Source organism: Protopterus annectens, chromosome 2.part0 (assembly GCF_019279795.1).
Source record: "Protopterus annectens isolate FY-2018-M chromosome 2.part0, PAN1.0, whole genome shotgun sequence".
In the NCBI taxonomy this organism is placed as follows: Eukaryota; Metazoa; Chordata; order Ceratodontiformes; family Protopteridae; genus Protopterus; species Protopterus annectens.
The window spans coordinates 583,325,879-583,342,115 of NC_056728.1; the positions used below are offsets into that span (position 1 = coordinate 583,325,879).

The window sequence follows — 16,237 nt, forward strand, 5'->3', positions numbered from 1 at the left end:
AGGAGCGGGCTGTCCCAGTGGCCGGATGGTGGAAGCCTGGCCCAGTGCAGATGGAGCGCGGGACGGAGCCGAAGCAAGTGCCGGGGGTCCGGAAACCCTCAACAGGGCCCTCTCCACTACATCAAAAGCCGAGGGGGAGCCAACCTCGACCAAAGGATCCGATAATCGGCTCCCCCTCAGATCCGAAGAGTGGATCGGAGCCGGCACCGAAGCACTCGGATCCGAGGGGGCACTGCGCTCCGACACCGACGGCGCCGAAGGAGGACTGATCCCCCCGGATCCGAAGCTCGGATCCAGGCTCCAAGAGGTCGGATCCGAAGCACTCGAGGGCAGGGTCGGATCCGAAGTACCCAGTACTATCGGCGCCGACCCACCCCCGGCTCCGAAGCTGCTCGGCTCCAAATCGCTCTGAACCCGGGTAGCGGGTCGGAGAAGGAGCTATAGGTTTAAAGAAAGGGGTCGAGCTCCCCCCCAGAGGGGGGGGAGGCAGGAGCACTCCCATCTGCATCTGGGCCTGGATGAACCTCCTCATCATCCGGTCCAGATCAGCGTCAGATAAACTGTAAGTAGATCTCGATGAGGCTACCGAGGTAGGCCTTGAGTGCCTCCTCGATAGCCTCGACGGAGATCGGGTCTCCTCCTCCTCAGGTCCCGGTGAGAAGCACACTGGAGACCGGAGCCGAGGAGGGGGAGAACCAGCAGACAAGGAGGCCGGAGGAGACGCCCGCTTGGCAGGCGGGGCCGAAACAGAGGTCTCGGCCCGCCGCTTATGGTGCTTCTCCCTCCGGTCCTTTTTTCTTGCTTCCCTCTCCTCCAAACCACTAGAGGGAGGTTGAGTCCCCGGTGGAGGAGGGGGAGCAGGAGAGGAGGGAACCGTAGAAACGGTACCCCCTGAAGGAGCGGTAGCCGAAGCCGAGTCCGGGGGCAAAAGACCCGCCAGGATCAGCTTCGACCTCCGCTCCTTCAATGCCCTGGGGTTGAACCCTGCACAAATGGAACATCCAGAAGTGAGGTGTTCAACCCCAAGGTATTGAACGCACCGAGTGTGGCCATCAGCAGGAGAAAGCTTATGGCCACACTCGGAGCACTTCGAGAAAAAAGCCTTAGGGGGGGTCAGACATCCTAAGGATACTACCCTTTTTTTTTTTTTTTTAAAATTAAAACAGTAATAAGGGCCAACTAGCCAAGCAAACACAGGCCCAAACACACACTACGCACCAGCGAGGGGTGGGATAACTAAAGTTATAAAAGTTATTAAAACTGAAAAACTTTAAGCTAGAAGGATGGGGAACCTACAACTTTCACACAAAACTAACTGAAAAATATTAAATTTAGGACTTTAAAGTGAAAAAACAACCACTTAGCTGAAGAGCTCTGAATTCCAATCTGGTCACCAGCGCGGCAAACTAGATCTGAGGTCATGTAGGGAGAGCAGGGCATTATGGGTGAGGGGAGGAGCTGAGAGCTCGGATCCATAGCTGGAAAACCATGCCGGTTCGGATCCGATATCGGATCCATAACCCACAGGTTGCAGACAAATGAATCTCCTACTTCAGATAAAATATTCCCTCTGGTTCTTAGGGCAGAATAAAAAAGAGGGAGATTAATAGTCTGGTTAAGGGTAAATTCAGACACAACCTCAGACATAAAGAAAGGGATGGTCCTAAGACTCCATTTCCTTATGAAGCACAAAAGAGGCTGAGTAGACATTAGAGCCTGTAGTTCAGACACCTATACAGCAAAAGTCTGAGCAACAAGAAGGGCAGTCTTCCAAGCAAGAACTTTCAGAGAACAGCTGGCTGTAGTTTCAAAAGGAGATAGTTGACTCCTAGAGGGCAAAGTTCAAGTCCCAAGAAAGTGCCACCGTGTTTCTGGTGGGGTTAACCTCCACCCTTCCCCTTTAATAATTATTTAACTTGAAATAAGGAAGAAAATGGAGGATCAATGGCAAACAAGCAGAAATGGTCAAAGGCTACACTTTAATTGAAGTAGACACAAGGCCTGAATTGAGCAATTTACATGGGTACTGGAGAACAAGTGGTGTCCCCACTTGGGATGGGTCCTGCTCTCTATTACATCATTAACTAGAAAAACTCTTCCATTTGGCTTAATTATAATTTTCCTTCAATATCTGTTGCACATAAAAAGGTGCCCAAGGGGATCAAAAGCCTGTTGTCCATACAATTATCTTCACAGTTAGCATGTTAAGATGAATCAAGGATCCCTTGTCTGGAGTAAGCAAGTCCATCCCGTGGCACAGATGTTAGAATTGCCTTGGACCAATTGCAAGAGAAGGGGGAACCAGAGTTGTCAGGGCAAAAACAGAGTCATCTGTAGCACATTTGCCAAGTCCTTCTTGATCTTTAGAAGAACTATAAATATTAGAGAAGATGGAAACAGAGGAACATTCCCATCCACGGGAAAGAGAATGCATCTGTTTTTTCCAGGCCTTTTTTGCAAGGTGTCATGGAACAGAACAGATTCTAGTTATTTGTTAAGATAGGAGGCACACAGATCTCCTTTGAAAGTTCCTCACAGGTGGAAAATCTCATGGAAGACATATTTGTGTAGCATTAATTTCTGTGGGTTTATCCTGGATCTGCACACAGAATCTGCAACTATTTTCTGTGCTGACAGGATGTATGTTACCCAAAGATTTAAGCTGTGCTGGATCATTAATTCCAAGGCAATCATGGCTAGACAGCAACTAGGAATGGATCATGTCCTCACTTGCTTACTATTATTACCAGATACTCTCCAAAAATAGATTATGAGGATGCTTCCAAGTCAACAAAAACATGCTCTCTCTGGGTGTCAGATTTCTAACATATCGAGCTTAACAATGTGCATCTGTGGAGAACAACTGAAATGACTGAGCAGCTGTTGAGATGACACTCAGACTCCCTTCCATTACAACTACAAATATTCATGTTACAGACATACACACCTGCTTTTATATCAGAAATACACATATATTACACACATATACGGACAATTACATATATCAGATTTGCGAGCACAGACATTTTATAAATATATACACACATGACAGGGAGAGAAAGACTACTTATCTAAACGCAAAACAACTGCATTAAAGAATAATATATATATATATATATATATATATATATATATATATATATATATATATATTTTGCTTACACAAGTGATCCAACAGTAAGCACAACATAGCAGAATACTGTTATACCAGTCTCCAACCACAAACTTTCCAAACGTGTATGCAAAGAGGAAGAAGCCAAAAGACACAAACTTTTTTTTGTAGTAACAGCTGAATGCAACACACACTATTTTTTGCAAGCCCCCCCCCCCTGCACCCTACCCGCCACTTCCCATACTAACCATAGTTACACAAATGATGGGTCAAGATCAAACCGCAGATTGATGCTACCACACTGGGAACCTCAACCACTACAACACTCATTACTTTGCCAGTTGTGCTCGATCAGTGTAGCACTTGATTTCTGCAATTGTGACCACCTGGGAAACTCAGTCAGACATTCAAACACTATACACTTTGATCATTACCATGTAACCACATTACACATACATCAATACATCATCAATTGCTGAACATAAACTTCTCCAAATCACAAACAATCAAAAATATTACTGACTGCAATGAATATCAAAATAATGGCAAAACACAAAAAAAATAATTTGGGGAAGGATGTAAGTCACCTGCATACTTTACACCTTGTGGCTTTACATATACCATCTTCTAGACACTGTAGCAGTGAGGAAAAGGAAAAATGTCCTCCTCCTTCCACAGCGTAAAAGCCTCTTAGCAAAAGCCCTTGAACTTACTCATCAACCAGCGCACTAACATGCGCGTGCGCGCACACACACACACACACACACACACACACACACACGCGCACGCATGCACGCACACACACACACACACACACACACACACACACACACACACACACACACACACACACACAAAATTCAACAACATTTATGAACTGGATACTATGAATATAGGAGTGTACAGTCTCTAAACAAGAAACATACTGAGGGATGCTCTCACTTTCTCTCAAGAGACTAAGATAGTAAGAGACAAAGTCACAAACAGGTTTAGACTTAATTGGGAACTTTATTTCCACTAGCTAAGGAATAGTTGACTAAATTAATAGTGTGGATTATGCATGCTACAAAGTCCAATCAGAATATATTCTACAGTTGGCAATACTTTTTCAACATAAAGTTAGCCAGATAAATTAGCCTGATTTTAACCCCCAAATCTCTCATAGTTGTGGGAGATGCAAAGATAAAGCACTGAAGGAATGCAAGCATCTTTTACGACTGTTCCCAGCTAGATGTGTTTAAAAGGGATGCTCTAAACATTGATAATGAGAATTTGAGGGGACAGACTGCATTTAACTCCCACTTTAGCTCTAATTTGTTTATGAGATCAGAGTCCCCAGACTGAAAATAGTAGGCTTTGTGTCACACTGTCATTACTGGTCAAAACGCCATTATTAGAAAGTGGAAGTCAGCCAGTCATACTGATATTGAGACTGCAAAGGCACTTTGTGAAGGAGTTATACATTTTAAAGCTGAGATTAGCATGAAATATTCTGTTTGCAAGATACCCTCTCTGGTGTCCAAGTATATTCTGTAATTTACATCATCATACATAATTTCATTGACTATGAGTACTGCAATGCCATCTCCTATTTGAATCATCTCTCTCTCTCTGCAATGTCTTTATTACATTCTATCCATTTGAGTTTTACATTATATGTGTAACATTTTCCAGGCTTAAACTGAAACTGGTCAGGGCTCTACCCCATTAACAAATAAACAGACAAACAAATACATTTTGAATATGGAAGGTTAATGCAATTTACTAATTTTATACTATAGAATTAGACATTCTACTACTATTATTTGGTTTATTTACTAGGTTGGTAACAAGCCTTTTTTATTATTTTCTGTGTCTGAATGATGTATATGGATATATAGTACAGTTTCTGTTGTCTGTTATATTTTGTACAGTTGATTGTAGATTTTAATAAAGTTTTCTTTAAAATAAGTAAATACATAAAATCATACAAGAAAGAAAAAAAATCAACATCTCTCACACACGTACATTAACAACCCCAAAACACACAAACACCCATACCCAAAACAATTTCAAACACAGAAAACACAACAAAAATTTCACAAATTCTCCTGCCTCACTTTTGTTGAAAAGCAAATTAACCTATATAACTGTCCATTCCCAATTTGATAAAAAAAAAAAAAAAACACTTTTGAACAACTGCCTTGCAACCACACCCTACCTATATAAATATTGCTTTTATAAACAGAAATGTGAGTTCTACAAAAAAAAAAAAGTAATCCAGTACTATTGTCAAAGTACCACAATGGGTCCTTAGACAGTAACAAATAAGTCATAAAGATGATCAGCTATTAAATGTTAGAAGTAACACTCGGAGGACATATATGACAGCAATTAAAGCATAGGAAATGCATGTCGATGATGAGCTTCAACTTCCCTCAGTTTTACTTACAGATAAAAAGTCAAAAGGAAACCCAGTCATACAAAGTGCATACAAAGGAGTAATAATGCTTACCACATTCAATTTTCATATGCCCTTAAAAACTCAATCGATTAGTAAATAGTTGCAATTATTTTTTTTGTCTTCATCCTTCTGGACCGATAATTTTATGATTCAATGTTTAAGTACATCCAACTGTACGTCATCTAAATAATACTGCACTGCAGAAATGACTACAAGTGGCTCATATTAAGACATTGGACAATAAATTCTTAAACTTGTAACAAAGAAAGCGATATAAAAATTGTACATTCAACTGAACTGAAAAAAATACAGAATGACAGAAAACTATTTGCAAACATAAATGTTCAACAAGTGAACTTTGGTCTAAATTATGTAATACATTTCCGATCCCAAGCAATACCGTTTTACTACTTGTTTAAGAATAACCTTCAGTAAAGCTTATTTGAAGGAAAAGGAGGAAAAGGCCACAAAAGCTTAGTTCTACAAATCTTTCTGTTTAAGGACATCTGTTTCACCTACAGACTGTTTACACTTCAAAAAAATTTGTATCACAAACCCAATAGATAACATACCTTATTATGGCAGGCAAGCTCACAGGGAAGCATCTGTTTGATAGGAGATCCCATAGCATTTTCCACAAGGCGGATGGAGCGTACCAACTCTGCAAGTTCATCAGGTTCTAGAGAGGCTTGATGGTCATTACCTTTCCACGTTTTATCCAAGGTCACATGACGCTCAACCACTTTAGCACCCAAGGCAACTGCCGCAAGGGTAATAGCTATACCACTTTCATGGCCGGAATATCCAATGGGAATATCAGGAAATTCCTTCTGGTATTCCTAAAAGGTAAAAACCAACAATATATATGCACTCACAGTATAATGACCACTTGTCGATAAAACATCCCAACCCCTTGCTATACTCTTACCTCTGAAACACATTAAATATATATTTTATATTTTCTGAAACAGCAGTTTTGGAAGCATTCACTATTATACGCTCCCAGGGTAGAAGAGTTTAGTTAGCCACAGGTTTTAGTTTCCCAGTGTCTGGTCACAGTCAGTTGGTCATACCCAACTATGCTATATTCATCTCATTACATCTGTAATGTGCATCGTCACCCAGGTGCCAAATGAATCATGTTGTGATTTCACCAGAACTAAACCTGCACCAGCAGACAATGAAGTGACATCTGCCCATGGCATCCCAGCTGTTACACCATGAAGTATGCAGTGTAGTGCTCAATGTAACACAAGCAAATACCTAATACACAAGTATAATGATCATAAGTGCCAGATAATTCAACGCCCTGACTGACAGTGTACTGGGCAGACACACTTTCAAAGTCTATCCATTAGCTGAGATCGCTTTTAGGATGATGGATAGTCTATGCATCCTCTACAGCGTCATGTCTGGTGGAAGCAGGCACCACTATGGAATCCACAAGAGGTACTTTACTTCATGGCTGTCAAAGGGGTTAAGCAACACTATTTGGCTTACAGGGAACAGGCTTGGTCACATCCAGCTCTTTCCAAACTCTGGAGCATACCATGTCTACAAGCTTATCTCTGCATGGTACAACCCAGGCCTCTGAGGGAGGGGACTTGTAGAGCACCTGCAAAATCTCTTCCTCAGGGAGTTGGGGTCTATAGGTCAAAATCCTCCTGCCTCATCATCTCAAGGATCTCACCACACTATATCTTTGGGAGGGGATTTGGGGGAAGCCTCCCATTAGTTAAGATCTGTGTCAGGGGAGGGAGACTGTGAAGATGAAGCTAGGTATTTCCTCTTATACTACTACTTCCTTGGTGGGCTTTGGGAAAGAGTCAGTTGAACCCTCTTGGGAATTGCAATAAAGTACTGTTGAGGATTCCAACAATGATGGTCTCGCTGGCCGGAATCGATGGAGCCTGTACCTGTCCATGCAAAAAGTTTTACTCAGCTCTCTCCTGCAGTGATAGGTCCACTATAGTATTCATGATTGAAGCTATCTACACTGGCCACAGCAGTGTCAATATCACATAAGGGACATCAATGTCACCTGATGGAACTGAAGTCTCCAAAACGAAAGTCAACCCAGAAGACTTAGGTGCCAAGGGTTTGAACACAGAGTGCACCATTGCCAACAACGGCCTCAGCATCATCAGGCTCAGAATCTGTGCCAGGCAATCGGTGCTGAGACACTCGACCCTAGTAGTCCCCAGCACTGTCGATGCTGAAGAAATTCAAAAGGTATCTGGTGTCAATGGTAGTGGTGCAGAACTTGGTACAGATTCCAGCACTACCATCACCAAAGAAGAGCCCAGAATAGGAACAACACTAAAGTGGTAATGGTCTCTTCTGTCGCTGACCTCTGCACTGTGGGGGCTAAGATGACATCATACTGGAGCTGGGCCTTCACAAAGCTGACATCATGTGTTCCCAATATTACAGGTTCAGGCACTGAAAGGACCTGTAGGGATGAGAAAGACATGAAGTGAGACATCAGAAACCTAAAACGTTCATGCTCTGAAAAGAATCTTCCTACTCTTCTCCTCGTAGATGCATCAGTTGTGCCTGACAACTCTTGCCTAACAGGTGGCTAAGACCTGGAAGGAGTAACTGATAAAGGCCACGTCAGGAAGGAGAGAATGAACCCCTCGGAACCTTAGCCAGGGACAGTTTTCTAAGATGGAAATGTGCGATTCCTACACTCTTCTCTTTCCATTTCTCACACAGTGCAGCCTTTGAGGAAGGTTTGCCCGTGTCAGGTGCTCTCTGAGGCTTCAGATCTAAAAAGCCTTTTAAGAATTAAATTATTTCCCCATTTCTACAAATGGCACAATCAGTGTCTAAATGTCCTACCCCCTAGACGCACCAAGTACATGTCATGGGGTCCTTAAGTAAGAATTTTAAGCTGATAGTCTGCATTTCTTAAAGCTGGAGGCCTATCCTTTGTTGATGTATGCATTACCCTAACAACAGATAAGACAACAGGTACAAGGCTGTCGGTAAGCACAATATACACAAAAAAAAAAAAAAGAAACACACCACCACTCCTATTTTAGTAGGCCAACTTCAACCAACTATGCACTAAAATGCCTACAATTATATACATATATGAATATACACACAAACACACACACACACTTGAATTTCTTTTAATATACCTGATATGGAACAAGGAGGGAATAACAGGAATAACAGGTTGGGAAGTTAGGTATAGATAAAAAAGAGATCACAATTCCACTAAAACTGATTGATAAAGGCAGGGATTACAACAAAGCTTCTATGTTTATGAGCAATTTACTGCACTTCTGAATTTAAGCATGATCTAAAATGTTAAACAGCTGAAGCACGCAGAAGCTGTAGTTGCAATAACAGTAACAAGATTTAGAGTACTTCTCTAGGTAGCAGAGGTTTATGGAACAGGTGACAGCAAGCAATGTTGTTAACAAGGAAAGATACCAAGGTGTCCAGTCCAGTAGTTTCCAGTGTCTAGACTGGACCGGACTGGAATAAATACACGTCTGTGAACATCCATGCAATGCGACAAATATTCACCTTTGTTCACATAACAGAAGGACACTTGCAGGTTGATTGTGACAGATTTGTTTTGGTTGCCACTTTTGGCATAAAGGAAGGCTTAGGTCTCAAAATATGATGCCTTTCTTTACTGAACATTGGGTAAGAAAGATTTACATAAAGGCTGCAGCTCTGAAATTCCATCTGACAAGAACATTGCAAGACACAAACATAAGGCCTGCCACAGCAGCTAGTTCAAAAGATGGAACAGTAAACTTATTTTGCACAAAGTGGAATTTTTTTAATAAGATGGCATAAAACAAAGGCACTCTTCAAAACTGATTTCAGACTTCCAAGAAAGCCATGGACATTAAATTAATACACAGATGGTAACATGAAATGGCTGCTAAATGAGCTCTGACAGAGGAGTATTTAAAGTCAGAGTCAAAAATTTGAAACAAACAAACAGTGTAGAACACTAGACACTGTAATCAGAGCTAATACTCAGGCCCATCCTCTCCCCCCAAAAAATACTACTACCCTATGTTTTTCTAGTATCAGATCCCTGGGCAGATGTTAATATCAGAACTCCTAGCTCAAGGTAAGGTGAGTCTTTGGCCATTACTTGAAATGGAAATAAATGAAACATGTGGCTAACCAGAATGACTGTAGGTCCAGGTGAGGTTTGCCACATGAGTGAAACAGTAGGATCTTAGATGGACAAACTGCTTCAGAAAATGAGGCCAACTTATGTTAAAACACTTGAAAGGGCCAGAATGGAGATAAAAGAATGACCTTGGATTTGGACAATTTGGCCTTCCCCAGAAGCTTGGGAATAAAGGAGACCAAGGGGCCACTTCTAAATGAGTGCTTCTCTGGGATATCTCATTGGGAGAGGAATAAAGTTGATGCATTTGATATTGGCTGGGGAAGCAGACAAGTCACAGCAAGGCTTCTCCCAGCAATGGAACAGCTTCAGTGCAGATGGTGGGTTGGGATACCTCCTGTGAAACATTTTATTTATTTATTCTTACTTTATTTATTTTTATTTATTTATCCCTTGTTGACCAGGTTAGTCCTGCTAAGCTAGTAGCCTCTTTTCAATGGAGGTCAGAGATGATATTTATATTACCAAGGGAAATTTGGCCAGCGGTTGATAGTGGTTTTGGGATTCTTTACACCCACCTTGGCTACCACCAACTCAAGCAGATGGGACATCGGTGATGACACAATCAAGAATGCAGTACCCACAGTTCCAGCAATGTCAGCAAACAATCTACCTGGTGTAGGAACAGAACCAACAGCCTTCAGCACCAATACACAATGAATGGGATGGTCCCTACATGCTTGTGTTTCCCAGAAGTTGACTACAGTACCCACAGTTCCAGCAATGTCAGCAAACAATCTACCTGGTGTAGGAACAAAACCAACAGCCTTCAGCACCAATACACAATGAATGGGATGGTCCCTACATGCTTGTGTTTCCCAGAAGTTGACTACTTATGAGACATCAACTGTTTGACAAAGCTCATTCCAAGAAACTTATGGTCCACCAATAAAGCCAAGAACAGGCTCCTCTTTGCTTACTGAAACATACCACAGCTGTGCTGCCAGTCTGGATGGCAACAATGTCCTATGGGACATAGAACTGAAAGTACTGCAAAAGGAGAAAGACTGCCCTTATTTCCAAAATGTTTACATGCAGGCTGGCCTAGTTTTGTGCCCATGAACCTTAGACTGCTGTCTCCTGAGCCCCCCCCCCCTCCAAACTGCAGTAGCATCTGTGTTAATAGTCGCATAAAGGATGTGAGGCTGAAAGGGTTAGCCTAGAGAACAGGCTCGATCTATGGATCCACTAAATGACCATGTTCCTTGCACTTCTGACATACTCAATGCAGCATGTTGGGATCAGATAGCTGATCATACTTTATCTTCGAAATCCACTGAAGCATTTTGGCACTGGGAACCATGTAAAGTGAGAAAGTGATCAAACCTAGGGCCTAAAGGTAGATGTCAGCCAGAACAATCTGGCTTTGAATGACATGAGGGAGAATGCTATAGATGAAAATGCAGAATCCTGACTGGGGGATGAAATACTCGATAGCAAAAAGTCCAAAATGTTCCTGATGAACATGATTCACTTCATGGAAACCAGCTGCGACTTGGCAGTATCCACTGTCATACCCAAGACTGGTACAGTGCCAGAACAGGCCAGAACAGAAGACACTCTTGAGATTGTGAGAGTGAGCTGCTAGCAGCTAGTCACCCAGACAAAGACATTTTTTGGTACCCTGCTGCCTTAGCTGCACTGCAACTGCAGACATGCAATTGGCGGACATCGTGGGGGCTGACAGCAGCCCAAATTGCTGAGTCTGGAACTTACAGTGATTACCTCCTGTGTGGCAGTGGAGAAACCGGCTTATTCCTGTGCTACTTTGATGTTAAGGTATGCACGTTGGAGGTCCAATCAGCTCACGTGGTCTCCTCCTGAGAAACAAATTTACTGAACTATGACCATGTGGAAGGCCTCGTTTGGAATTAACTGATTTACGCCACACAAGCGTAGAATGGGCCTAAGATCCTTTTCTTTGGTTTCAAAAAGAATCTTGAATAAAAGCTAGCCCTTGTTGTTCTGGTGATATTTTTTTTGAGTGGCTCCTTTCTGGAAAAGGCTTAGAGCTTCTTTTCCTGCTGCAGATTTTTGATGGGGTATGACATCTGACAGGAGAGGATACTGCAACCTAGGACAAAGTGAGAAATATATGATGAGCCTCACCCACTTGTCCTGTGCAATGTTCTTTCATGCCAGCAAGTGGAAGGACAGGAGATCCATGACTGCTTCCTGCGTGGGACAACTAGGCAAGGTCTCAGGGTGCTGAATGCAGGCCCCCAGCTGGAGGACAACTGCATTCCCATTTGATTTGCTGATTTTGAATATCTCTGGGTTAAAAGCCATTCTGGAAGTCACTGTGACCCATGCAAACCTTTTCTAAACCACCGTATTTGTACTTCCATTGGCAGCTCCTAAATCAAAGCTTACGTAGGTTTGGCTGCATTTGTGGGAACAGATACTGTGGAGGTCCAAACTTAAGATCAACAGCCAGTGGTGGGTGGATTTAGCATAACGGTTAAGGTTTTCACTTCAGACACAAGGTACAGGGTTTGATTCTGAGCTCAGGTTACTGACTAGGTTTATAATGCCCCTTCAGGGCAGTTAACCTAGTATGCACCTATGAATCTATGACTCTTTTGCCCTTCCGTTCTCCTCTAAGTTCATCTTTTACAGTTGAGCACATCTGTTTGCTTTCACTCACTCAATCATCTCTTTCTTAAGAGACCAAGTCATTGATTTTACCAAAATCCCTGCAGGCTTTTTCAGGTTCTCCATCAAGATCCATCCTAGTCCTTGTGCTTTCTATGACTGCAGACTTCCACTCCCTTTCCATTCCCACAATTATTATCCATTCATCTGCCCATCCTACCCCTAAAGCCCATTTCCCCTTCCTAGACTGGTATCCTTTCTTTTGCTTCTCTAGCGATAACGGATGCAAAATATTAAATTAGACTATGTATCTGCTCTTTAGTTTCTTTGATTTTGCCAGTCTAGTTCATTAGTTTAATTCCTTACTTTCTTCATTTCTCCTTCATAGCTAAGAATGTTCTTTGCTCATTTCTTAAAGTCTGTTGCTAACCGTATCACTCTTGCTTTTTTGATGCATTTTGTTACCATTTTTCTAGCTTCTACATTCATCAGTCCTACTCTTTCCTGTATCTCCTTTCCATTATGTTGCTCTTATTGTTCAAATGAAACAAAATGCTTTTTTTCCTTATGCCTTGGCAATAGATTTTATCTCCTTTCTGTACCACTGCTGATGTCTTATGATTTCCCATACCTTCTCCACAACTACGATCATATGTTGTCTTTGCAGGTCTTTGTTTATTAACTTCAACATTCTCTCATAATTTGTGCCCCTATCTCGATTTCTGATGCTCCTTATTTCTGATTTATCAACATTTGCTTACTGGGAATGAGGGTTGGAGGTTGGCATAATGTATGAGTAATTGTAAGGTGTTTACCTTACAAACACAAGGTGCAGGGTTTGAGACGTACATGGGGTAATTGGCTAGGCTTAAAATGGCCCACAGGAGCAGATGGCCTAGTGCTAATCTATGAACCTATGTCCATTTTCAATGGAGTCCCAGGGAGAAAATCTGCAACATATACAAAATTGTCACAAATGTGACAAAAAAAGTATCTAAATGCATTTGTCAGTTGAGAATTCAAGAAAAAAAAAAACATAAAATGGAAGGCAGTAGACAGCACTTACACTTAACCCAACAACACCTGGGGGCTAATATTACTTTTTAGTAAGCAGCGTGAGATTAAGTGTTGCTATTTGCTTCTTGTAAGAGAAAGAGCAAAGGATCATGGTTTCCTAGCTGTGTGCAACTCTGAAACCAGCACTATATTCACTGCCACACAGATGGCACCTCCATTTATCAACTCCAAATCACGTAGGTACCAATTCCCCCCTTCAGCCTACATTAGTACGTATCTCAAGCAATGGACTTGCACTTTCCAGCTGTATCCAGCATGGTTGAAATGTGCATCTTGAGGCAGTGTAGCACCTGTCTCATGTTTACAGACAACCACTTACTATTAAAAAAAAAAAAAATACACAGTATGTGAGAAATTTAGTTATATAATGATACTTGAGACACAGCTCTCACAAAGCCACTACAAATAGCAAACAGGTCATCAGTAGCACACAATACCGACCAAACACGTAGACCTACATATGCTGAAGCTCTTGAAAATAACCTATCTAAACCACAAAAGCCTCCTAATACTAATCCAAGAAGCAAGTAACCTCAGCATCCTCACAAACACTCAACTCAGGCAGCACCCACCATAAAACATGCATTTAAGTCTCTCTTGGTCTCATATCAAAGGCACATAAAGTAAACCTCCATACAATCCCACATACTCATCATCTGTAACTCCATCCACAGTGAGACAGTGATTCACCCATCACCAGGCTGAGTAACGAGAGGGGCACGGTTAGTCCCCTCATCGGTTGCCAGGATTTGTCACATCAGGCATAGACTCAAGTCCTTGTGCCACAAGTACACATGACCGTCAATACAAAACATGGGACTAAGTGACTTGAGACATACCTCCCAAGACAATATGGAGAGAGAGGGAGAAGTGATAGAGGCCTCAGAATATGTGACCAAGGCATGTATGAGCCTAGCCATGAACAACATTTTATATCACTGAGAATGATGCTACAATACAAAGAAAACATCACTGACTTCAACAGCTGGGTTAGCTTCTGCTGACATTCAAGAGGGTCCAATAGATATCAGCCAGAGGGATGGTAGACAGTTCTAGCTGCCTTGGCAGAGATAGCCTGCACCCACCTCCACAAAGCTTTCATACATTGGTTAAAACCTTACCTAAAAATGCACTATGGGAATGGACAATGCCAGCTTTCAAAAGTTTCTGACTTAACAAAACAAAATCCGAACAACAAAGTGCTAGGAGCTTCAATAAAGAACTTCACTCCCTGCAGGCACTGCTTACTTTGGAATGCATCAGCACATACATTGTCACAGAGGCCTGGTTCAAGACCACTGACAGCACCCCATTGGCACAGGGTTTGAACAACTAATGCATGTTCAGGCCCACAGCACTAGAAGAAAGTACTAAAGGCGGCGGTGGCTCTATATTTATGAGCAAAATATCACTTTCCAGGCTCGTTAAGACAGGATAATGACCTGAACTCCTCCACGTCCAACTTATCATAAAAAAAAAATAAATAAAAATTATCAGATCATAGCTAGCTACAGGACCTCCATTCCATGTCCACAATGGTCCAAGGCCTCCTACTTGACTTGTATGGAGTACCTATGCATTAGGCCAAACACCATTCTCCTAGGGGGAAATTCAACTCCCCCTCCATCAAATAGGAAACTTATACATCTCTTAACACGTATGCCTAGAAATTTCTGGATTTCATAAATACAAACTATCTGAACCAATTAGTCAGCACCCCAACAAGAAGAGACAAAACCCTGGACTAAGTCCTCACCAATATGGGACAGTTTTGCTCCCCACAGCTGTAAGGTACAGTTGTGTGAGCTGCACTTGCCCATAACAGTAGACGTTTGACTTATGCACTGCAACAGTAGCCTATGGGTTGTATCCTGCAAAGGAAGCAGCACTGGGCCAGATTCCCAAAGCTCTAACCCTCTCCCATATAGTCACTCTGGCTGCCTATAGGCTTACTCCCTCTTGGGGGGGGGGGACAACAAAGCAGCCAGAATAACTAAAAAACTTCAGGACTTTATCTTAAGACAGAAAAAGGGGAGCTCAACCTGAACTAACAATGACTATGACAGCCAATGAAAACAACATCCTAAACAATAAAGTTGTAACCTACACCAACTATGTACATCAAGGGTGATGGTGGGTGGAAGCGGCTAACTGCAGCAGTGAAGAATTCAAACATCTACTGTTATGGGGGAGTTCAACTTCACAACTGTACTAGGTTCATCATTCTCACTGCTGCAGTAGCCTATTGGTAGATTATCAAAGCCTATCCTACCCGGAAGGAGGAAGAATAAGGGCCCAAGAGCCCCTGGAGAATGGCCCTTGCAAAACATGCTCTAGACCTAAATGAGGAATCTAGTTTACAGTGCTTTGTAAATGTATAGATGGAGGTTCAAGCTGTTGTCTCAAGAATTCTTTGAGAGTCCACCTCCTGCAAATATTCCATTGAAAAAAATAAGGCATGGGCATATGGGCCCTAACCTTGCATGGAATAGTTTTGCCATGGTGGGAGTAGCAAAGCACAATAGAAGACAACCATCTAGAAATAGTCTGTTTAGATACAGGTTGACCTTTCTTAGTCTCAGTACTGGAAATAAAATATCTAGTCAGCTTTTCTTCTGTCAAGATAATACCAGAGATGCCTACACACATCGAACGTATGAAGGATCTGTTCTCCCTTGTTTACTGGATCTGGAGAGAAAACCGAGAGATCAATACTGAACTCTGGGAAACCTTAAGCATGAGTGTAGGGTTAGTCTTCAGAATGACCCTATCCCACATTTCCATATCCCCAAAACACCAGCTTCTCCCCTATTATTAATGATTCCATTTCAGCTATCTT

General features: G+C 42.2%; 1 protein-coding gene across 1 annotated transcript in view; it reads right to left on the reverse strand.

The window, feature by feature from the left end:
- NANS (N-acetylneuraminate synthase) overlaps window positions 1-16,237 on the reverse strand; it is a 345,373-nt gene that overhangs the window by 95,977 nt on the left and 233,159 nt on the right. The window contains exon 5 of the mRNA XM_044060950.1: window positions 6,128-6,394. Coding sequence (XP_043916885.1) covers window positions 6,128-6,394 — 267 coding nt within the window. The remainder of the gene's footprint in view (window positions 1-6,127; window positions 6,395-16,237) is intronic.